A 25,679-nucleotide genomic window follows, 5' to 3' on the forward strand; every position below is an offset into this window, starting at 1 on the left:
GAAGAGTTGACATGGCACACATTCCTGTGTGTTATGCCTGTACCCCACTGCCTGTGGTATAGGTAAGACACCCCTCTAGCTGGGTGCACTATACCACTGACGAGGGTACTGTTGCATAAGCACTGTACCCCTACAGTGTCTAAGTCCATTCTCAGACATTGTTACTGCAGTAAAGCCATAGAGAGTATATGGTCTGGGAGTTTGTCATTACGAACTCCACAGCACCATAATGGCTTTACTAAATTCTGGAAAGTTTGGTAGCAAACTTCTCAGCATAATAAACCCACACCTATGTTGGTGTGGGATTTACTGTACAGTTCACTCAGAGGGCATCTTGGAGATCAACCCTGAATAACGACCAGCCTCTGGTGGGTCCTCTGACTGGTAAACCCCAGCATCAGAGAGATGGGTGCTTGGAATTATCCTGGAGCTTACAAGCAATCCCCCAAACAGTCCACCTCGATCCCACAGGTTATCTACAGAATACATACACTTGCTAAAGCAAGAGGTTTAGTCTCTTTTACTAAAGGGGGCAATAGCGCCAGTTCCAATACCGTACCAAGGCTCAGGGGTTTACTCTCTTTACTTTTTCATCCCCAAAAAGGACGGTTCCCTAAGACCTATTTTCGATCTGAGAGAGCTAAACCAATACATACTGTCCGAGCATTTTCACAAGGTAGCACTTCAGCAAGTACCCACACTTCTACAAACAGCAGACTTTGTCTACTCTAGATTTAAAGGACATATGTTTTCATGTTCCAATTCATCCAGCTTATCGCAAATACCTCAGATTTGTCATAGCAGGCAACACTACCAGTTCAAAGTGCTTCCCTTTGGAGTGACAACAGCCCCCAGGGTTTTTACCTAATTCTTCGCTGTAGTTGCTGCTCATCTCACAAGACAACAAATTCACGTCTTCCCCTAGACAACGGGCTCATCAAAGGCAGCACTCACCAAAGCTGTCTGCAGCACACACAGATTACAATAGATCTACTTCATCGACTAGGCTTTACCATCAATGCACAAAAGTCTCACCTTCATCCCTCACAGATGCAGTCTTACCTGGGAGCCACTCTAGACAGTCAAAGCTCTAGCCTCACCCATTGTAGCCAGGATACATAATATTTAAGCTACCATTCAACCGTTTCAGCCCAACCAATCAGTACCAGCCAGAATATTCATGCAACTACTCAAAATGGTGGCATCTTGCATAGCAATTGTACCCCAGGCAACGCTTCACATGCGCCCCATACAAGAATGCTTGACACATCAGTGGAATCAGTCACAGGGTCAATTAACCGATCTAGTGTTGGTAGACAGCTGTACACATCGCTCTCTGCAGTGTTGGAAATCTCAAAACTTATCAGCAGGCTGGCCTTTCAAAGACCCTGTTCCACAGATCGTACTCACAGCGGACGCATCTCTAACAGGTTGGGGAGCTCATCTCTAAGATGACACAATACAGGGGTTGTGGAGCAACAAGCACAAGACTGTTCACATCACCTATCTGGAGCTATTAGCTATCTTCCTAGAGCTAAAATCTTTTCAAATTCATCTCGTAGCCAAGACTGTCCTTGTCGGACAGACAACAGAACAGCAATGTATTATGTGCAGAAGCAAGGGGGACACACACACTCTCAAATTGTCAACACTCGCTCAAACCATTTGGAATTGGGCAATCCAACACATTTATTTCCTGACAGAACATCTCCCAGGTGTAAACCAACAAATTGCCAATCTCAGCAGAAGGAGGCAACACATTCACGAGTGGGAACTTCACCCACAGGTTCTTCTTCCATACTTCCAACAATAGGGATTTCTGCAAATGGACCTATTCGCCACAGCCAACAACGCAGAATGCCCGAACTTCGGCTCCAGGTACCCTCACCCGCAATCCAAGGGCAATGCTTGTTCAGGGATATTTGCCTACGCTTTTCTGCCTCTCCCGCTCATTCCATGGGTTGTTTGGAAGCTCAGGCAGACATCCCTCACACTAAATCTAGTAGCTCCCATGTAGGCTTGTTAACCATGGTACACCACCCTGTTGGAGCGGTCACTAGTTCTACATCAAAAGTTACATCTGAACTCCAATCTTCTCACACAGAACCATGGAGAAATCAGATAACCAAATCCCACAGAACTGAATTTAGCGATCTGGCTCCTGAACATAGAGTTTGGGTACTTAAATTTACCACCAGACTGTATGAATATTATAAAGGAAGCAAGAAAGCCTACCACCAGAGCTTGCTATGCTGCTAAATGGAAAAGATTTGCGATATATTGCAACAACAAAATCAATCCTTTAGACGCTTCTATACAAAACATTATCTGTTTTTTTGTTGCATTTACAACAAACGGGACTGGCATACACGTCTATTCGTTTACACGTCGCAGCTGTAGCTGCGTACTTAGCGAATAGGCAACATCTCTCACTATTCAGAGTTCCAGTAATTAAAGCTTTTATGGAAGGTTTAAAAAGGGTAATACCGCTAAGAATTCCTATTGCTCCAGTCTGGCATCTCAACATTGTCCTCAAAAGGTTCATGGGCTCACCTTTTGAACCTTTACACAAATTCCCTTTACAGTTCCTCTCGTGGAAAGTTGCTTTTCCCATTGTTATCACATCACAGGCATTAACGCTAGAAGAGCCTTTCTTTCAACTATATAAAGACAGAACAGTTTTCCGGACCAATCCCAAATTCCTTCCTAAAGTGGTTGCCTTTCATATAAATCGGTTGAGCTACCAGTTTTCTTTCCTCAACCTGATTCTGTAGCACGATTGATGTTAAAAGAGCGTTATTATATTACATAGAACAAAGGACTTTCCCAAAACGAAACAACTTTTAGTAGTATTTGCTCCACCTCATAAAGGCAATCCTATCTCTACATCTGGTATTGCAAGAAGGATTATTAAATGCACTCAAACATGCTGTACTAAAGCCAAAATTACTATAACTATACCCCCTAGAGTGCATTCCACTCGCAAAATAGGGGCTTCTGTCGCCGTTAAAGGTAACATTCCTCCAGCTGACATATGTAAAGCAGCTACATGGTCTACACCACACACACTTACCAAACACTATTGTGTAGGTGTATTAGCACGACAACAAGCTAATGTAGGCCAAGCAGTACTTAAAACACTGTTCCAAACAACTGCAACGTCTATAGGTTAGCCACCGATTTGGGAGTATACTGCTTTATAGTCTATACAGAGCATGTGTATCTATAGCACACATGCCTCATACAGATAATGTTACTTAGTAAGCATCTGTTCTTGGCATGAAGAGCTGTAGATTCACATGCACCCATCCTCCTCCCCGGGCACCTTTAGTTGTTGCAGTTCATTACACATTTATACGCATGGACATCTCTATACTACTCTTATTTACTGAATTCTCACCCTCCTGCAGGAAAACAATCTAACAATGGAGTCGATGCCCTTGCGCACTATCACCGAAAGGAGGAGTCACCTTACCTTCTGACTAGGAAAGACTTCTTCAAAGAAAGACAACTTGCAAACATCCGGACCCAACACTAGATTGCAGGAGTATGCGAAGCATGTGAATCTACAGCTCTACATGCCAAGAACAGATGCTTACTGGGTAAGTAACGTTATCCCTTTGGACCCCATGGGTGGCAGCCTTGGCTCCTTGAGCCCAGAAACTAAGCCTTTCCTGGGCGGAGGTGTACACACCTCCCCCAGGTCAGGCAAAGCCATCTGTGGCAGGGGAGCTTCAAAGGCCTTTCTGCCTTTGTAACACGACCCCCAGCCTCTCCTGCTATTAAGAGCAGGCCCCATTCTTGTCCCCCCTCCTTTTTGGAGGTAAGACAGGCGGGAAAAATTAGAACAGCCCATAAGGTGTGCCCATCTCGGCCAACCGCACCTATCAGGTAGGGGTGGCGAGGTGAAGCCCACTCCTCAGTGTTTGCCATCTTGCAGATGGCAGACACGCTCCAATCAAAGTTAGGGATTGTTCCTACTACCCACGTGGGGTGAGCACACTAACCTCATTGGCTACTGACCTAGAGACCCCTAAATCGCCCTGTAAATACTGTATTTTCTGGGCAGCCCTGTACAAAGACAGATTCCCGCAACCTACGAAGGAGTACGAAAGAAGAAGTCCAGCAGAGGAGACTGCAGAGAAGAACTGACTTGGCCTCAGCCTTACCTGCCCGTCTGCAGCTTCCGGGGACTCTGCGCTAAAAGTCGCCTTGTCCTGCAGCCAGAGGCCTCCAGTACCCCTGGGAGGACTGACTGCCTTCTACAAAGACCGGATCGCCTGTGAACAGCAGCTCTGGTCAAAAGAAACTCTCAAGACGGATTGAGCACTGCTTAGAACAAAGAAACCCAACACCTGGACTCGCCACTGCACCCGATGGCTACGGCCTGAGTCAGAATGGCCCACTGGTCCCAGCAAGGTCCCCAAGCGCTCCAGAGTCCGAGTCCACTGTGGGTTGACCCCTCCAGGATTCCTAACGTTGCCTGCAGCCTCTGCACTGAGACCCCCCCCCACCCCAACCGCGAGTGGACCGGTAAGGTGAAATTTGACCACAAAAGACACCCCTTCATCCAGCCACCCTGCGCTCTGGAGAAGAGGACCTGAGGTGCACCTATGTCCCCAAGCCCTCCAACTTCCATGCCCAGATGTTGGTTCCTCCCGTACGTGTTCCTGGACCGAGCCTACAGCCAAAATCCAAAACTGCAACTCCCATTGAAAACTGGGCACCCAATGCCAAACGAGCACCCGGCCATGCCTGCGCCGCTTTGGGTGCACCTTGTGTGCTAAACCAGAACCTCTTTTGCCCTGACCCTAAGTCCAGGAACTTTGCTCCAACAACCTTGTGGCCTGCTCATGAGCAGCCACCACTCAAAGGCCCCCTATCCCTATTGGATAACATTGGGCCTCAACACACTGCACCCGGACGCCCTAGTGCTGCTGAGGGTGCTTTGAGAGTGAATCCTCGACCCTGAGGGAACGCTGGTTCTAACCCCAGAATACCAACTCCAAAATCTGGGAAAAATCTTTTAAGTGTGGAGTTGGTTTTATGAAAAACTTAAACTGCAAAAGTACAAACACTGATTTATTTACCTTTTCTCCAGGAAATGTCCCAGTGTGATATCTAGGCATATCACACTGAGTAGTAAATAACTTCTAAATAAGGCTCCCTGTTTTCCGTTTTTACAGATATATACCGACAGAAAACCATTTATTTTCTTGTCTGTATTTATTTTTGATTGTGGATAAAAACTGAAATTGGATGCTTTTCGAGTGATTCTAAATACACTTTGCCATGGCTGCCAGGCCAATAACTGTGAATTGATAGGTAAGGGGGTTAAAAAAATGAATTTTAGTAAAGAGGTTTATACAGCAGTAGATATGCACAAGGCTGATAATGAAATGCACATATTTTCATATAAGTGCATTGCTTTATCTTCAGGTGCTCATATCACTGAAACCCAACAGGCATCCAAGCCTGACTGCATATTTACTGGTTAAATAAATGCAGAACAATAGCAGTTTCCTTTCTTTTTTTTCTTCACAAAACCCATAATAAATATGGATAAATACAGATAAAGATGACCAAAAATAAATATGGATAAATACAGACAGAAATGTCCAAACAATAAATGACATAAAACCGGGAGCCCTACTTTTAAAGTAATTTGCAAAGTAATCAAAAGCAATCTAAAAGTAATTTCAACTGTCTTTAAAGTATTACAAATCTGTAACAAAGTTATTTTCATTCAGCGTGCTTGTATTGTTAAACCCGCCTTCAAAAGTACCATTTACACTTACCTGTGCCAGGCTTGCTTGGTTCTAAAAAATAAATATAGCTATATACTATTTTTATATCAACAAATTGCTCTGAGTTCAGTCTTTGAGTCTGTGACATCATTTCTTGCCTGAGTGTTCAATAAATGCTTAGCACTACCCTCTGATACAGCCGTACTGCTCCCCCCCCACTACCACAAATAGAGAGTAAGGTATTATCTACTTTTATCTCTGCCTACCTTCGGGGTTCCACTGGACTCTGTGCACACTATACCTTACTTTGGTATAGTATATACAGAGCCAGCTTCCTACACTACTTCGCCCTATACTCCACGCAAAGTGAGTCAGAACTTGCAGGGGCTTCGGTCTTGTGCTTCACTGAATCCACTTCAAGGAATCTAGCCAGACTAGGGAAATTCACACACTTAATCAGGACTGCTCTCACAGAGGCTCTACAAACTGAAGCTATTCCCCTGATAGGCTAACAATTATACACACCTACCAGCAAGGTGCACCTTACTCCATGAAGATGGTAGCATGGTGGGTCTCCGTTAGGTTTTAAGGGGGAGCCCCTCCAGGGCGACCATCTTTTTTAATACATAGTTTAACTTACTAAACCTGACTTTTATGCTTAAACACCCATTTGTCCCATTACACAAGTAACTGCAATTAACTTAAGGAACTAGCACGTGAGCCAGGGGACTATCGCTGATCCAAGGACTAAGACTTTGGAGAGGTGGGGATGGGGGTAGGTGGAAACTGTTTTAAACATTCTGTTACTGTAATGACTTTAATTAATTGAACAATCAAAATAATGATAATGAAAGTATGCCTATAGCAAGATAGATTTTTATCATGTTTATTTGGACAAGTTGACAGTTCTAAGTCAATTGCGGACACCTTGATGTTAATCTCAAACTATAATTTGATTGGTTATGTTGAATGCTATAGAGTGCATGTATTATGGCAGACGTGAGTATGGATGTGATTCTTTTTAAACTTTATTGGAGTTTTGGGGTTCCTGTCACTATTGTTCAGTGTATGAATTGTCTGTAGGTCTACATCTCCCTTTGATGCACTGAAATGAAAGATGCTAAGACATTCACGATTTGGAATATATTTTGGTACAACAAATCTTTGCTAAACTCTTTAGAATGATTTTTTGAGAATGTCTGACTCACGAACCTATGTTTATCAAATAAGTAAACTGAGTTATTCCCTAGTTGATTAGTTGGAGTTCCACCCAAGTAATTTGTGTGTAGCTGGCAATTTAGTTTTTTTTTTTATATTATTCCTTCCCCTGGTTTTGCTATCTCTGTATTTTGTAACAGGGATCCTCTTCTGTCGAGTAGACAGGACAGAGTGATAACATAACCAGCCCACTGGGACCTCCTGACAACAGTGAGGGGGCCAGGCGTTCCACCCGTAACTGAACACCTGAGCCTAGCAGTGTGGCTCTAAAACAAATAGTTTTGGTATCTAGGATTACCTCAGAGGACTATGAAAACTCTAAAAGAATCCAAAAGAGCAACCACAAGGAAATGTTACAGAAAAATGGAACAAGTTCATTAAGTGGTGAAATACAAGAAGTACAAAACGAGTGGCGCAGGAAGCGACCATCTTGAGGTGCCTTATCTACCTTGTAGATGAGTAACTTTCTTATACCTAGCTTAAGGTACACTTCTGAACCACAATGTAATAATCAAAAGGGGTCACAGGAAGCTTCTTCAGCACACCAGTGAGCAAATAGCCCCAACCAGCACCGCACCATCACCTTTGTGGAACTTAAAACTGTTACTCGCACAACTAATAAAACCACCATGTGTACCCATGCAGGAAACTGGAATTAAATCCCTGGTCTTCTGTACTTAACGCTAACATCTGATTTTCTCATAGCCATCACATCCTCAAAACGGGTATTCAAGCTCCAACACCACAAGAATCTTATTTGCAAAAGCATAAGGATATAATGGTGAGGAGACCAAATCCAAAATGTCTGCCAAAATTATCTCTCACCTCCATGTAAACCAAGGTGTATTCAGCTACTGCCTTTTGTTTCCATAAGGCAGAAGCACATGCAGAAATACCACTACTCGTGCTGGCTATTAGGAGGGCAGTGATATACTACTTAAAGGAAACAAAGTCATCTAGAAAAGGAACCCTTTATTTGTCTCCTTTGCAGCAGCTACCAAAGGTTCGCCAGTAGAAAGGGAACTATCTCCAGATCAATATTCTAAACAATACGGACATGCTATAAAAAAGCAGTAGTACTACAAGAGAAACCAAGAGCACACTTAACATTGAAAAAGGATCAACACTGGCCTTCATCGCCAATTATTCTTTCAAGAACATTTTTATGGCTGCCATAGTCATCTGTACACATATTTGCAAAACACTACTTGTAGATATTCAAGCCAATAAAGAAGCAAAAGTGGAGCAGCAAGTTCTTAAACATTTATTTGTAAACGCAAACTCCTTTCAACCCTTCCAAAAAACAGGGAACACCGCTACGTAATCTATGCAAAGCATGTGCATCCAAAAAAGATTCACAGTGCAAAATTAAATGCTTACTTAGCGGTAGGTGGAGTTTTGCAGCTTGAAGAATTTTCTGGGTTCCCGTGATCCTCTTTTATCCACCAAGAAATTGTGTATTAGCTATCTTAAATAGAGGCGAAAAGATCTATTTCCTGGGAAGCCAAACAAAACAAAATAAGTAGCCATGGAGTAAAAAAGAATCTGAAGATGGGAGTCGCATGCAGTGGCTTCCACAGTGTACATCTTATATCATTAAAAGATGGACATGGTCAGCAAATTGTGAACAACAATAACTCCCACACAATAAAGAGACTACTCCAGACCCATCCACTAGATGGCAGAATAACACACAGAATGTGAAGCCAGAAAAGTATTCAAGCTGCAAAGCTGTACCTATAGGTAAGTTACCATTTCGTTCCCACGCTGTCCCACTCATCTCTTAAAACGTAACTCCTAAAAATGTTATAGTTGAAAGAATAAACCACACTTAGTTTAACAGTAATGAGTATTTTGGGTATCTTGTTGTGTAGTGTTCCATAAAATTGGCCTAGTGTTCTCTCTGGAGACCTGTCCCTGAAGATAATTTAGCCTTGATCCAGAGTTTAGGGGGACACAGTTTCAAGTATATTATTCTTTACTAATATCAGGTATACAATGTTTTCGCAGTTTGTAGAGATTGACAATAAATCATAGTTTTATTTCAGGAAAGGCTTTTTAGTGGTTTTGAAGCATTGTATGTTTGATTTTTTTGTTCATTCAAAGAATATAGTTAATTCAATAACTTCTATCCTATTTTGTCTTTTAGCTACTTGGTGAACTACTGCTAGATCGACACAACTTCACAATTATGACAAAATACATTAGTAAACCTGAAAATCTAAAACTTATGATGAATCTTCTGCGGGACAAGAGTCGGAATATTCAGTTTGAGGCCTTTCATGTCTTTAAGGTACTGGAAGCCTACTTCTTTTTCACCAGTATACATCGATTTGTTTGACTTGATGGAACAACAACCTTTTTAAACTTGTTTTTTTAATTGTTATTTTAATTATTGAGATGCAGACCATAATAGCTTGATAATATAGCATAATAAATTCTTAAACTGTCAATTGTAACACAGTTGAATACTGCCTGCTTACAACCTTCTTATGAAGGGCTTGCCACTGACGGTGTTACTCATTGTGTATGTTTTTGCAGTTTTATCTGCCAAGGCTCTATGCTTATTTTAAATCTCGGTTATTATCGGTAAAACCTTTTTCGAACAGTCTTGCTTCCTTAAATCTCCTAAACCTATTTGTACGTAGACTAATCTGTAAAGCCATCTGTCACTTTTTCAAGGCACACCCATTGAAATATCATTTGTAATGCATTGTGGGGTTATTTTGAATCTCTGTCTAGATAAAAACAAAACTTTGTGTTACAAATTATGCCATCTCGCATCTTAATTTCCACCAGAGTTGTAATACAGTCTCCAGTTCCCGGAGTCGGTCACATGCAGGTGTTTTGTGACAGCTTGGTTTTGTGCTCATCTTCCCAATATTTAGGTTCATCCTTGTGTTGTGCACAGTTAAGCTCCTCAACAGGCAGGTAGTCTTTCTTCTTTTCTCAGGTTTGGAAAGGAAGAATACTCTGCAGGCTTTGCCTCTTCTAGGTCCGGTTTGAGGGGAGGATAGCAGTTGAGCTTATACTTTATCCTCTGTGTATAGTTTTCTTTCACTGGTCTACAGACCACCTCATTTTGCGTTAATGACTGTGAACAAAGCATCTTTGAGGGGTTTGGTACTTACACACCTCTGGTGTTTTAGCGCTTATCAGAGGGTGTGCAATACTCAAAGGTTTTGGGCTCCTTCCATCTGAATAATTATTTTCTTACTGGTGTACTGAGTGAGGCCTTTTGTAGTTTACTCATGTGCAAAGCCTGTTAGCCTCCTTCTTGAGGCTCATTCTGCTCCTGCTTCCAGTGTAGATGCGAAAGCAAAAGACACACAATTGATGGACGGAATGCAGAACAAATCAAAACATTCATCCCCAGTCAAGAGATCTAGGTTAAATCCATCATTCTTTTGCTTACCATGCCACCCCAGTTTAGACCTGGCCATATGCAAATCTGTCCTGACCCTGTGCCTCATGGGAACAGTCCAGCCCGAACTGCCAAGCCAGGTCCATCCAAGGACCGGTTTCGGGGTTTCACCCCTCTTCAGCCAGGATAGCTTGATTCCAGTGGCACAGTGAGCCCAGGACCCACGTCTGGGCATACCTGGCGCACTTAGGGTGAGCAGGCAAAAGGCTCACAATTGATGGACGGAATGCAGAAGAAATCAAAACATTCACCCCCAGTCAAGAGATCTGGGATAAATCCATCATTCTTTAGCTCACCATGCCACTCCAGTTTAGACCTGGCCATATGCAAATCAGTCAGTGTAGATGCAACATTTTCAGGAAATGTGGAGATGTATGACTTTCACCCAGGTAGTGGAAATACACCCTTGAACAATGGGAATGGGCTGTCGTTCCCCCACACCCACCCCCGCTCACCAGTTAAAAAGGTTGGCGATGACTCAGAAGTGACCCCCAATACTCATAAACCCATTCATAGATGGCACATTCCCAAACATACTAGAAGGTATCTTCCTTATGTCCCAGCCATGAAGGAAACATATAAACTGACCTTTTTCAGGGGAGAGCAGTCAGCCTACAAGGGTAAGACTAGGCTCTCACTTCCTCCATTGCCAGCCACAGCATAGCTTGTGGTAGAGTAGGACAGAAGCTACTCTCAGAATGTGGGTACCCTACACACACACTCACACACTCACACATGCAATGGTAGAAAATCATAGGATTGTCCATAGAGCATTTCAACTTGACCAAAGCCATGCAGAAAGCTTTCCTCAGAGCACATTTGATGACCAAACCAGATTTTTGGTGGTGGCGACAGGTTTGTAATTAGGGCATGGGTCTTTTCTCTGTATCCCAGTTGAGAGATTGTATACCACCTTTCCCATGTATAAGATGAATTCATTTATGCTCAATAGTGGCTGTGTCTGTAATATTGTGGAGGGTGTGTGTGTTTGTATACAAATAGGTAAGTGAGCGCTGGGGTTCATGAGACTCCACGTGTTTGTGTAGGATGCACAACATGGAGATCTCTATTATTCGAGGAATGGTGCTGTCCATCTCATACACCCCACGCACATGCCTGATCCCATAGCTAAAGGCTGAGTTATTGTTTGGGGTAGTACGGTCTCCATCCAATTCCCTATATTTACAGTAGGTTTCCTCTAGCACTGGAGATCCCAGACAGAGGTGAATACACATCACACTTGAGCCAGCTCTAAACCCATATTATAGAGAGAGGGTCTGACAATGGAGAAAAAGGCTAGAAACTGTAGGAAGTTGTAGTATATCTGCTGGGTTGCCATTCTCCCTTAAGGCTGAGCTGAAGTCTTGAAAGCTGGCAAAAGTGCACTGCTGCTTGACATGGGGACCTGGTCTGCACCTACCGAAATTTACAACTTCATCCCCCGGAAGACTGCACAAGAACTCACTGACTGCAAGAACAGTCATGAAACGGAATGTGCCTATAAGCCAGTTGCCCAGGAGGAAGGACCATCAACTCAGTCATTTGCCTTCAAAACTGAGAAAGGTGAGCCTGGATCATACCGGACCGCACCCCTTGCCCATGTTCCACTTGCACCTACAGTTCTCAATCCCAGATGAACAAGGAGACTGCATTACTTCAGATTCCCTGTGTAATTTCTGGTTGCTGAATGTGTTTTTGAATTTGAAACCCTTGCATTGTGGCATATATTGTTGGTTAAAGTTGGTGACCCATTTACTTCCATTCTGATGAGTAGCCAGTGATGACTGGTACCACCGTCACTTAGTGCGAGTTCATGCTTTATCTGCGGGTGACCTATCACAGGAAATGTCTACTATTACCCGTTGTTAGAACTGGGGGTCTCTAGTTGGCAGAGGTAGGTACCTTTGACCAAATAGGGAGGGACCCTTGCTTCTAAGTCAGGGAAAGGGGATTACACTGCTGAATAACCCCTGCTCACCCCCTTGGTAGCTTGGCACGAGCACACAGGCTTATATCAGAGGCAGTGTGTAAAGCATTTGTGAACACATACAGTAATACAGTGACAACACTACAGATGGACACCACACAGGTTGTATTCTAAAAATAAGTATTCTTTATATAGCCTTAGCACAAGACCATAAACAACAAAAATCCACAATACTGTAATCAATAATAATACTTCAAGATGGTAGAAATAGTTCCAAAATAGGTTATTCACTTAAAAGCAGTCTTTAGCAGCCGATAACCCCAACTGAAGTTATCACTACTTCCAGGTCAAAGACATCCCAAAGTACGGCGCCGACCACGAGGTGCGCGGGCCCAGAGTCAAAACAGACCCACAAAGAAAAGTACCTTGGAAAGCGAGAACAAAGACCGCTCACGGCGTCGGAGGTGCGGCGTAGTTGGCGCGTTGTGGCGTCAGTTCCTTGCTTCGGGGGAGATAATGCGTCGGGACCTAGATGCTTGCGCAGGCAGGGGATGCGTCTGTTCCTGACCTGAGAGGTGACATCACGATGGCGCCAAAACCACGGTTCCGTACGTTGTCGCGATGTCTATGGTTTTTTGACCACCCATGTCGACGATCGGCTCTGCGATGTCTGCTTCAGAGTCAATGCGGCACAGCAGCAGGTGTCGGGCTGGCGTCGCAAGTCGGAGCAGCGCTCACGGCTATGGCAGGCTTACGATGTCGTTCGCTGGCAAAGGAGCCATAGAGCTTGCCCCGGCCCTGAACTAGGAGCTGGTTCGTCAGAGGGTGGTTATTAGTTTTGCAGCGTGAATCCTTCTGGATTCACTATGCTGTGCATTATTCCGCGGTCTGGTGGCTGGGTCCGGAATCGTAGTCTTTCTTTGGTCTTCTTTTTTTTTTTTTTTTTTTTTTTTTTTTTTTGCCCAGGTGGGCGTCGACGTACCATTTGGTGTACTTCTCGTGACGTCGTCATGCTTCCTGCGGAAGTCCCACCTTGGGGCACCATCTTCAGATTATTTTTTCCGCCGTTGGGTCTGGATCGTCAACGTGAAGCTCCAGAGTTTTTGGAGAATAAAAGAAGAAAGAGCACGAGTTTCATCGTAGAAGTTGAGGAAGACTACAGAAGGAATATCAACGAGCCGGGACGACGAGGAAGGAGGAGAACCTCGAGATCTTCGACGTCCAACGGAGAATGCGCACTCAGGGACACTGAGCGCAGGAATGGACATGACACCCTTTAAATTCTGCCGTAACTGCCACCATAAATAAGCGCAGAAGGACCAACACACCGGTCTGCAACCTTTGCCTGCCAGTCGACCACGAGAGCAAAGACTGCAACGCCTGTTCCGCCTTCACACCGAAGACACTCCAGATGAGAGAGAGACAGAGGAGAGCCAACTACAACATGGAGGGCAAGGGACAGGCCCCAACGCTGTACGAACTGGGCCTCTCCACCGACAATGAAGACAACGTCGCTGAGGGATCAGATGACTTCACGGTCGCAGAGACCGATAAGAAAACGTCTGGTAAGGTAGGAGAGACTTCGAACACTAAACCCTCGACAGGGCCCCGTAAAACAGAGTCAGACTCTCGAAAAACAGAGTCAAAGTCCTCGAAAGGAACACCGGCGCCGAAAATTTCGACGGCCGCGAGTGGATCAAAGGACGAAAGGCACAGCGGATCCTTCGAGAAGGACTCCCAGGTGCCGAAGACCGGCGAAAAGCAAAGGTCGTCGAAGCAAGGCCAAGAACTTGGGCGATCGACTTCGAAAGATAAGGTCGCGTCGACGACAGCTCCGTCAAAGACCAGCGCTCGACGCCGAACATGCCTCCGAACTGGAAAAGAAGAGGAGGCTCGAGGCAGAAATGGAGAGCATCCTACAAAGGAAAAAGGAGTTCGACGAAAAGATGAAAAAATTCACAATTCCAATGAAACCACTGTCGATCATCGCTGAAATCGAGGAACAGGAAGAGTTCGAGGCTGAAGAAATGGCGAAGACTCCCGGAGATGAGGAAGAGGACCTTTATGATGAGGGAGAGGAATACGAGGAACAACATTCGGACTGTGGCTCGGCGCCGTAGATGACGCAGGACCTGGAGTGGCAGGACCTCGACGCCGAAAATCCAGAAGAGCCTGTGGAGAATTATCCTTCGAGGCCTACGCCGCCAGATGACATTGGGGCTTACAATATGGTCGTCAAAAGCGCAGCAGCAGCTTTTGGCGTTAAGCTGGAAGAAGAAAAGCCAAAGGCTGACTTTTTACTTGAGACACTGCTCCCCATCCAAACGAGGAGCCAGTTCCTCCCTATGCTACAGAGTGTAATGAACCAGGGGAAGGAGGCGTTAAAGGACCCAGCTACATGTAGGTCCATCACACCCAGGACGGAGAAATAATATAAATACTCCTCCCAGGACCCTTCATACATCAAAGGATTCGTCACAGCGGATTCCATCATTGCATCTACTGCCAGGAAAAGGGCTAATTTCCCGGCTACCTCTGGACCACCACCAGACAAGGAAAGCAGGAGGATGGACCTGACTGGGAGAAAAATTTAGAGAAACGCGGCGATGCACTGGCGCATGGCAAACTCCAATGCACTACTGAACAGGCACCAATACCAACATTGGGACGAAATGGGGGAACTGATCCAGCACCTCCCCGAACAATACCAACAAAGAGCTTCGCATCTAGTCGAGGAGGGAAAAAATATAGCGAATTTTGCCTTAAAACAGCCTTGGATGGAGCAGAAACATCAAGCAGGTTGATGGCAATAGGAATAACAGAAAGCAGGCAAGCCTGGCTCAGGATCTCAGGCGGTAAACGGCGTTTACTTAGCATGCGTTACTTCGCATGCCATTACTACGCGGACGTTAGTACGCACGCGTTGTTACTTAGAAAACCTTTACTACGCAAATCGGAACAGCGACTTGTGTTAGGGGGGGGAAGGTGTTGGATTTAAAATCCAACACCTTCCCTAGTGTCCGCATAGACTGGAGTTGGAATAGTAAATTATACTATTCCAACATTCATCACCCCCTACTGCAATTCGTTGTTCCGAATTGCGTAGGACAGGAATGCGAACTAAAAACGCGGTCGTACTAACGACCGCGTAGTAATGGCATGCGTACTAAACGCATGCGAAGTAACGTCGTATATTCTCTCAGGCTTCAAGCAAGAAGTCCAGAACAACATTCTGAACACCCCTTTCAAAGGAGAAACGTTGTTCAGAGCGCCAGTGGATGAGAAACTCACACAGCTCAAAAAGGAGAACGAAACTGCAAGATCCATGGGGCACTGCAATTCAGAGGGATGCGTAGAGGTACCCCGACAAGGAGACCTTACGGAAGGGGAGGAAACCAGCCAGGAACGTCACACCAGACATTCCAGCAGGGCCATCAAGGCGACAATCACGGACAGCAGGGGCAGCAGAAACAAAACTGGCAGTACCAGCCTCTGGGCCAGTCCTTTCGCAGTAGGGGGAACGGACGAGGGCAAAGACTAAGAGGGGGAGAACAGCCCGCCTCGAAGTGACTTCGCCCAGAGAGGAGTGCTCACCCATAAGATCCCTCCGAGGGTAGAGCACAGAAGATCCAAAACGAGTGGGTTACACAGACCAAACGCCAAGGAGCATGGAACACCGCTAGGCGGCAGGCTGAGACATTTCTTTCAGGAATGGCAAAACATAACAGACAAGTGGATACTCAACATCATACAGTTTGGGTACTGCATAGAGCTGGAAAGGAAGCCACCAAACAAAAAAACCAAAGAGAAGGGAACACTCAGGACAAGAGCTAGTGCAACTCGTAGAGGAAGCACAAGAGCTACTCCAAAAGGAGGCCATAGAACCAGTACCATTCAAAGAAAGGAACAGGGGAGTGTACTCAAACTACTTCCTGGTACCAAAGGTGGACGAAACACTAAGACCCATCCTGGATCTACGGTTCCTAAACAAGTACATAAGGACGCAGAAATTCAAAATGACGTCCCTACAAGAGGTACTCCTGCAAATGAGAGATGGGGACTTCATGTCCACCGTGGATCTCAAAGATGCCTTCTGTAGTAGGGGATCTCTGTGTATAGTCATAATCTAGTGAATAGTCCCGCCCATGTGCGTGGACCCCGGAGCAATAAAAAATAATCTCTAAAGGTGACAAATCATGCAGACCTGCATACACCTTTAAGAGAGAATTTAATTTAAAGACAGATAATGCAGCCTATACCCACAGGCTACACTGTCCAGTACTTCAACTAGAATTCCACCAACATCCACAAACAGCACTGCCTGTCCAGCTTTTCTCCACATAGGAAAAAACCCTGCCTCTACCAGCAAAAGCTCTGGAATGATGGAGAGGAAGGAGTGGACAGACAAGCCGCATAGGCTGCCATTATGTGGCTTAAAACAGGATACTGTGCCTTTAAGAAAACTTTCCAGGTTTCCAGAACTTTCCCCAGTATCCCAGAATGCCCAGCAGGTCCCATTTACTTTCAGTTCTTTTTTCCGGCTCCTGCTAGCAGGACCCTGGAGCATTGAGCTCTCCCCTTTTCAAGGGTTTATTGTAGTTTTTTTTGTCAATTTTTGTCACTTTTTCAAGTGCTTAGTGGCTGGTACTGTCAACATGCCTGGCTTGTTCGACAAGTGCCCGGAATGTGGTAGAAAGAAGGCTAAAACTGATCCACACGAGGTGTGTATAGGTTGCCTTCCCCAGTCCCACGTGCCTGAAGGCTGTGATATCTGCCACTCGTTCTCTGCCAGGACCCTGAGGGACAGAATGAAAATCAGGCTTCAAATCCTGGAGGAGAGAAGGCTGAAGGCACCAGGTGGGTCTGGAGGGGCTGATTTGGCCCATACTGAGGCCTCTGGGGGGCTCCCCAGGGGCAGGAAGACCAGTAAGCGTTCCCACTCCCCGTCGACGGCGGCGTCGAGGAGGATGACCACCATCTGTTCGCCGTCTCCCCAGGGCTCTGGGGAGAAGCGGCGTCGGCGGTCGACGTCGAGGGACCTGAATAGTCCGCCGTCGACTACATCGGCGTCTTCGGCGACGACGCCGTCTATGGCGCCTTCCAGCAGTCTGCGTCGAGATCGGACCCGGCGTCGGCGCTCGCCGTCGGGGGGAGATCGCCGTTCGCCGTCGGTGAAGAGGAGACGGTCGACGTCGCCGTCGAAGAGAAGATCGACGTCGAGACGCTCGAGGTCAAGAAGATCGCCGTCGAAGCGCAGATCGCCGTCGAGACGGAGGTTGCCGTCGAGACGGAGGTTGCCGTCGAGACGGAGGTTGCCGTCGAGACGGAGGTTGCCGTCGAGACGGAGGTTGCCGTCGAGGAAGAGAGAGTCATCGGGATCGGTGTACTCTGTGGTGTATACGCCTCCTCGGATGCCTACGCCACCGCCTCCACCTCCGATTCCGCCTCCACCACCTCCGCCAACACCACCGCCGCCACCACCACCACCACCTCCACCGCCGCATCCGTGGCCACTGCCTCCGCCGCCCCCACCTCGGTCGTTGCCACGCACTCCAGTGGGACCGCCGGCGGTTCCCCCGCGGTCGGTTTCACTTCCGAGGTACCCGACTCCGCCGCAGGGGACTCCGAAGCCACGACGCCCGCGGTCGCCGGGACCGGCTAGACCGGCGGGCAGACCGCAGCCGAAGAGGTCGCGCTCCCGCTCTCTCAGGAGGAGAAGATCAAGGAGCCATGGACGGTCATCGTCGGACTCAGGACGACGCCGTAGGAGGCACAGGTCCAGGTCGCACACGCGATCCTCGACCAGAGATTTTTCCCCGACGCTGTCGGACTCGCCGGGGACTAGGGTGTCTCCGGTGGACGATTTGGTCTCTTTCCAAGAGGTGCTGTTGAGAGGGGCAGCGAAGTTGGGTATCACGGTGACGGTTCCAACACCCACGACGTCCGTGATATTCGAGACACTTCATAAGAAACATCTGTCTCGCCCTCTACTGCCCCTGGTACCAGGACTGGTGGAACCCGCGTTGGAGCTGTTCCTCACTCCCGCGGTGACGAAGGCCGCCCCCTCCAGGCTCATGAAAAAGTATAGGGCCCCGGAGTCTGACCCTACCTTTTTGAGGGTGGACCCGAAGCCGGATTCGATCATCGTGACGGCGGCGAGGAAACAACATGCGACCGCCCCTTCATCGACGGTTCCGCCTGACAAAGAGAGCCGCTGGCTGGATTCTGCGGGCAGGAAGGTGTGTGGTACCGCCGCCACCACCATGAAGGCGGCGAGTGCAGGGGCTTTGTTGGGCCGTTACGACCGGGCCCTGTGGGAGTCCCTGCAGCAGTATGCGGACCTGCTGCCCCGGGACAGGAAGGAGGACTTCTTGGAAACAGTGCGTGAAGGCATGCTGGTTTCTAATCAGGTGATCGGCGCGGCGGCGGATGTCTCCTTGTTGGCCGCCCACGCCTACTGCCATGGCGTCCACCAGAGGCGGCATTCGTGGCTGCGCCTGACGTCCCTCAAACCAGAGGCGCAGCACAGAGTGGCCAACCTGCCCTTCTCGAGGGAAACCCTGTTCGGAAAACATGCGGATGATGAGATGGCCCGCATGAAGGCGGAGGCGGAAACCCTGACGGCCGTCGGGTTGGAGAAGGCCGAGAAGAAGAAACGCCCGTTCCAGAGGCGGTTCGGGTCTTCGGGCAGAGGGCGTGGGCAGAGTTCGGGACAGCAGCAGCACCAACAGCAGCAGTTCCGGAAGCCCTTCCAGAAACGCCAGAGGGGTAGAGGAGGCCAGCAGGCGACTACCACTACCAAGGGCCCGGCCGGGTCTCGGCCCTGAGCGGCTACTTCCCCCTCAACCGTTACCCACTCCAGTGGGGGGGGAAGCATTCAACTTTTTCCGGCAGAGTGGAGAAAAATTACTCAGGACAAGTGGGTGCTGAATATTGTTTGCAATGGATACAGTCTTCGGTTTATCAGCCCGCCTCCAGCGATTCCGCCGGTCAGCTCTCGGTTCCAGCTGAGAGAGCTCCAGGCGGAGGCAGACATCTTGTTGAGAAAGAAGGCGGTAGAAGAGGTACCTCTGTCTCAAAGGGGAAGAGGTCTGTACTCTCGGTCCTTCCTCGTTCGCAAGAAGGACAAGAATGAGTTCAGGCCCATTCTGGATTTGCGACAGGCAAACAAATGGATTTGCAGAGAGAAGTTTTGCATGCTATCGTTGCACCAGATTTACCCTCAGCTGCAACGGGGAGACTGGCTTTGTGCCATAGATCTACAGGATGCGTACTTCCATGTGCCCATAGCAAGGAAGCACAGGAAGTTCCTGCGATTCCAAGTCGGCGCCAATCACTATCAATACACAGTACTGTCATTCGGGCTAAAGTCTGCGCCCAGGACCTTCTCGAAGTGCATGGCGGTGGTGGCGGCACATCTGCGAAGGAACAAGGTGTTTGTCTACCCGTATCTGGACGATTGGCTGATCAAGGCTTCATCCTTCTCGGAAGCGCAAGATCACTTCCGATGGACGTGCGCTCTCTTGCACAAGCTGGGGTTACACGTCAACATGTCCAAATCGGTCCCGACCCCGGTCCAGTGCATACAGTACCTGGGAGCCTCCTTCGATACGAGGTCAGCAAGCGTGTCTCCTTCGGAGGAGAGACGGTTATCACTCCTTCGGAAGGCTCAGGACCTCAGGACTGCGCCATCGACGACAGTGAGGGAGGTGTCTTCTCTACTGGGATCGATGGCCTCCTGTATCTTCCTCACGCCTCACGCTCGGCTACACATGAGACCACTGCAGGAGTGCTTGGAGGATCAGTGGGATCAGAGGACAGGCTCTTGGGACGACAAGATACGACTGTTGCTACATGCTCTTCAGTCTCTGAAGTGGTGGTGTTCGGCGGAAAACCTCCTCAAGGGGGTTCCCTTCCACAAGGACATTCCCACGACGAGTGTCGTGACGGATGCGTCTCTCCAGGGCTGGGGAGCGCATTCCGGGGACTTGCAGATTCAAGGAAAGTGGTCTGCTTTGGAATCGACATACCACATCAATTTCCTGGAACTCAGATCTGTCTTCCTGGCACTGAAGGCCTTCCTTCCGTCCTTCCAGACCAACTCGCTGCTGATACAGACGGACAATACAACCACGATGCATTACCTCAACAAGCAGGGGGGGGTCGAGATCGCGCACTCTGTCGCAGGAGGCGCAGGCGATCTGGCGCTGGCTGCTGGCCCGAGGACTGACGATTACGGCCACGCATCTGCCAGGGGTGCAGAATGCTCAGGCGGACGCCTTGAGCAGGCGGATTCAGGTAAACCACGAATGGGTCATAAACGACGAAGTACTAGGAGAAGTCTTCGCAAGGTGGGGGACTCCAGATGTAGATCTGTTCGCCACCGCCGAAAACAGCAAATGCCGAGACTTCGCATCCAGGTACTACCAGCGGGGGACGCTGGGGAATGCGCTATGGATCGATTGGTCGAACAGCTTTCTGTACGCTTTTCCACCCATTCCCCTGATTCCGGCAGTGCTCATCAAGCTGTCCCAGTCCAGGGTGCGGATGATCCTGATCGCCCCGGAGTGGCCCAGGCAGTGGTGGTTCACGGACCTACTTCACCGGTCTCTCCTTCCTCACATGCGGTTGCCGTGCAGGCCGGACCTTCTCACGGAGTTCGGGGGGCGGATGGTGCACCCCAACCTCTCGTCTTTGAGTTTGGCGGCATGGCTCCTGAAATAGTGCAATATGGCCATCTGAATCTACCAGACGATTGTATGGACATACTGAAGGAGTCTAAACGACCTTCCACTAGGACATCCTATGCTTACAAGTGGAAGAGGTTCTGTATCTGGTGTAAGTCCAAGAACTTTGATCCGACGACATGTAAGGAAGATGTCATCCTTCCGTACCTTTTACATCTGGCGCAGTCTGGCCTTTCCATTCCATTAAGGTTCATCTGGCTGCTTTGACTGCTTACAGGAAATGCCCTTCACAGACTTCCTTCTTTCAGATCCCTGTGGTCAAGGATTATTTGGAAGGCTTGAAGAAAGTGTTTCCTCCCGTTAGACTTCCCTCGCCTTCCTGGGACTTGAATGTGGTGCTGTCCAGACTGATGAAGGAGCCTTTTGAACCCATTCACAAGGCTTCGTTGCAGCACCTATCCTGGAAGGCGGCGTTCCTAGTGGCCATTACATCGGCCCGCAGGGTGAGTGAACTTCAGGCATTATGTTGTCAAGAACCTTATACTGTATTTCATGCTGCTAAGGTTGTGATGCGTACTCACCCTAAATTTCTTCCTAAGGTTATCTCTGACTTTCATGTCAACCAGACTATAACTTTACCTTTGTTTGTTAATTATGGCTCAGTCAGGACTGGTCTTGCGACCTCTAAGCAGTCCATTTCTCGGTGGATTGTGTCCTGCATACAATTGTGTTATCAAAAGGCTAATAAGACCTTAGGGGGTAAACCTAAGGCTCATTCCACCAGGGGCAAAGCTGCCACGACGGCTTTGCTGCGTAATGTTCCGATTGCGGAAATCTGCAAGGCGGCCACTTGGAAGTCGGTCCATACCTTTGCTGCGCATTACTGTCTGGACACGGATGCCAGGGCAGATGCTCAGGTTGGGCAGGCTTCGCTGCGAAATTTGTTCGCACAGTAGTGGTAGTGTCTTGTGTGTTCTCCACCGCTTTTGTTGTGTGGGGATGGGTTTGCCATTCTATTCACTAGATTATGACTATACACAGAGATCCCCTACTACAGAAGGAGTAGTTTCTTTTCTGTAACTCCAGTTCTGTAGTAGGGGTATCTCTGTTATAGTCATAAGCGCCCGCCCTCCTCCCCGGTGGAGAGATACTTATTCATATGTAGAATGCTACAGGTCTGGCGTGCTACGCCTTCAAAAAGAACTGAAAGTAAATGGGACCTGCTGGGCATTCTGGGATACTGGGGAAAGTTCTGGAAACCTGGAAAGTTTTCTTAAAGGCACAGTATCCTGTTTAAAGCCACATAATGGCAGCCTATGGGGCTTGTCTGTGCACTCCTTCCTCTCTATCATTCCAGAGGCTTTTGCTGGTAGAGGCAGGGTTTTTTCCTATGTGGAGAAAAGCTGGACAGGCAGTGCTGTTTGTGGATGTTGGTGGAATTCTAGTTGAAGTACTGGACAGTGTAGCCTGTGGGTATAGGCTGCATTATCTGTCTTTAAATTAAATTCTCTCTTAAAGGTGTATGCAGGTCTGCATGATTTGTCACCTTTAGAGATTATTTTTTATTGCTCCGGGGTCCACGCACATGGGCGGGACTATTCACTAGATTAGGACTATAACAGAGATACCCCTACTACAGAACTGGAGTTACAGAAAATAAACTACTCCTTCCTGCACATTCCAATGAACAGGCAGCACAAACATCTGTTAAGGTTCTCCATCAACGAAGAACACTACCAATTCACAACCTTGGCATTCGGACTAAAGTCCGCACCAAGGGTTTTCACAAAATGCCTGGTGGCAGTGGCAGCGTACCTGCGGCGGGTAGGGATTCATGTGTACCCTTATCTCGATGACTGGCTAATAAAGGCAAGTTCACGCGAAAGATGCGAGGAACAAGCACAACTGGTCACAAGCATACTAACGAAGCTGGGATTCTCAATACACTAGGTAAATCCTCTATGGAACCAGAACAGGTGAAGATCTTCCTGGGGGCTCAGATCAACACCATACAGGGAGCGGTGGTGCCCAGCGACAAGAGAACACTGGCCCTGCTGAAGGAGACGCGCCTCTTCCAGAAGGGACGAGCTCCGACAGTGAGAACAGCGAGCAAGATCATGGGGATGAAGGCGTCATGCATTCACCTAGTTCCCAATGTACGCCTACACATGAGACCGTTCCAGGAATGGCTGCAACAGCAATGGTCACAAGCAAGCGGAAGTTGGGAGGATCTAGTGGTTGTAACGCACGCAGTGCAAGAAGAGATAGCATGGTGGAACAAGGAGAACATAACTATAGGGAAGCCCTTGACACCACCAAGCCCAACAGTGACCATCACCACAGACTCATCCCAGATAGGATGGGGAGCACATATGAACAAGCTCAGAGTGAGGGGTCTGTGGACTCCAGCAGATGCGGTCAGACACATCAACTACCTGGAATTTGAAGACCGTATCCTAGCCCTGAAGGCCTTCCAGAAAAAACTGTACAACAAGAAGGTGTTGATACAAACAGACAATACAACAACGATGTTCTACATCAACAAGCAGGGAGGAATTCAATCAATTCCCCTATCCAACCTGGCTCAGGAGATTTGGAGATGGGCCATCCCACTCAAAATAGACCTGCTGGCCATACACCTACCAGGGAAGGACAATGTGTAGGCAGACTGCCTCAGCAGGCAGACTTCAGCATCCCACGAGTGGGAGCTCAATGGACAGGAATCGCAAAGGCTATTCAGAAGGTGGGGTACACCGAAAATAGACCTGTTTGCAACACACCAGAATGCAAAATGCCAAAACTTCGCATCCAGGCAGCCAGAAAAACAATCCCAGGGGAATGCCCTATGGAGAAGTTGGTCAAAAACATTTGCCTACGCTTTTCCACCAATACCACTGATACACAGGGTACTCAACAAGTGCAGGACCAGCAACATGACACTGATCCTAGTGGCACCACAGTGGCCAAGACAGACATGGTACTCACAAATAGTGGAGATGGCACAGGGACCACCACACAAGTTCACCAAAAGAAAAGACTTACTCTCCATGCAGAACGGAGAGGTACTACACCCAGTGAGCCTCGGCCTAGCGGCATGGCTTCTGAAGACTTAGAGTTCGCACACCTTAAGCTACCTCTAAGCACTATGTGAGTGCTCCGGGAGGCAAGGAGACTGACGACACGAAAATGCTATGGGAAAAAATGGAAGAGGTTCACACAATGGTGCAGCAAAAAGAAACTGCAAAACAAGTTGACGAAGGAATCAACAGTGCTGAGATACCTCACGCACCTACTGAAGGCTAAACTATGCTCATCCTCGCTAAGGGTACACCTAGCAGCGATTGTAGCCTACACACTGGGTGAAACGGGTGAAAGTTTCTTTACGTCACGAGTAGTAAAGAGATTCCTGGAAGGGGCGAAGAGGATAGCGCCACCAAAGAGGATGCCGCTGCCGGCATGGAACCTCAACATAGTCCTAACGGAACTTATGAAGGTGCCCTTTGAGCCCATCCACAAGGCCTCGCTTCAAATGCTAACAATGAAGACTGCCTTTCTGGTGGCAATAACCTCGCTGCGCAGGGTCAGCGAGCTGCAAGCGCTAACGCTGCAAGAGCCTTGCATCCAAATGCACAAGGACAGAGTCGTAATGAGAACAGACCCACACTTCATGCCGAAGGTGGTGTCGGCATTCCATATGAACCAGTCAATACAAATACCAAGCTTCTTTCAGAACCCAGCCACAAGCGCAGAAAGGGCACTGCACACTCTAGACGCTAGAAGGGCAGTGATGCACTACATCGAGAGAACCAAGGAGCACAGGAAAACAAAGCAGTTTTTTGTGTCCTTCCCAACCAGCTTCCTGGGTAGACCAGTAACAAAAAGCACCATCGCGCGATGGATCGCAGTAACGATACAATTCTGCCACAAACGGGCAGGGCACAGGCCCACTCCACGAGGAAGAAAGGAGCAACAATCGCCTTTCTGGCGAACACACCCATTCAAGACATATGCCTGGCGGCACCATGGGCTTCAGTCCACACGTTCACTAAGCACTACTGCGTGGATATACAAATGAACAAAGAAGCACAAGTAGGACAGAAGGTGCTTTAACATATATTCAACGCTTATCTTCCACCCAGCCGCCACAAAGATGACAAACCGCTACAAAATCTATGCACAGCATAGTGAATCCAGAAAGATTCACGCTGCAAAACGAATAGTTTACCTGTCGGTGTAGTTTTGCAGCTTGAAGATCTTCCTGGATTCACTAGCGAACCCACCCACCTCCGCCAGAAAGATGAGGCTGGATAAGAAGGGGGGAAAGACAGAGAATGGAGAACAAAAAGAGACTTAAAGAAATGTGACAAAGGATAGGATTAAGAAGAAATACTAAAAATTGCCTAGGGTTAAAAAAAAAAGAGAAAAAAAGAATCCGAAGATGGCGCCCCGAGGTGGGACTTCCGCAGGAAGCATGACGACATCACAAGAATTACACCAAATGGTGGGACGTCGAAGCCCACCTGGGCTACAAAAAAAAGACAAAAGAAAGACTACGATTCCGGACCCAACCACCAGACCGCGGAATAATGCACAGCATAGTGAATCCAGAAAGATCTTCAAGCTGCAAAACTACACCGACAGGTTAACTATTAGTTTTCCCCTTCCTCGGTGACTGG

The 25,679-nt window shown here is 47.8% G+C and overlaps 1 protein-coding gene across 6 annotated transcripts in view; it reads left to right on the forward strand.

Annotated features, from left to right (window-relative positions):
• Positions 1 to 25,679, forward strand: part of CAB39 (calcium binding protein 39) — a 220,185-nt gene that overhangs the window by 188,763 nt on the left and 5,743 nt on the right. For all 6 annotated transcript variants that reach the window (XM_085635004.1, XM_085635001.1, XM_085635003.1 and 3 more), the window contains one exon: positions 9,115 to 9,258. In XM_085635004.1, the coding sequence (XP_085491130.1) occupies positions 9,115 to 9,258 (144 nt within the window). The remainder of the gene's footprint in view (positions 1 to 9,114; positions 9,259 to 25,679) is intronic.

This window comes from Triturus cristatus, chromosome 11 (genome assembly GCF_964204655.1).
Source record: "Triturus cristatus chromosome 11, aTriCri1.1, whole genome shotgun sequence".
Taxonomy (NCBI): domain Eukaryota; kingdom Metazoa; phylum Chordata; class Amphibia; order Caudata; family Salamandridae; genus Triturus; species Triturus cristatus.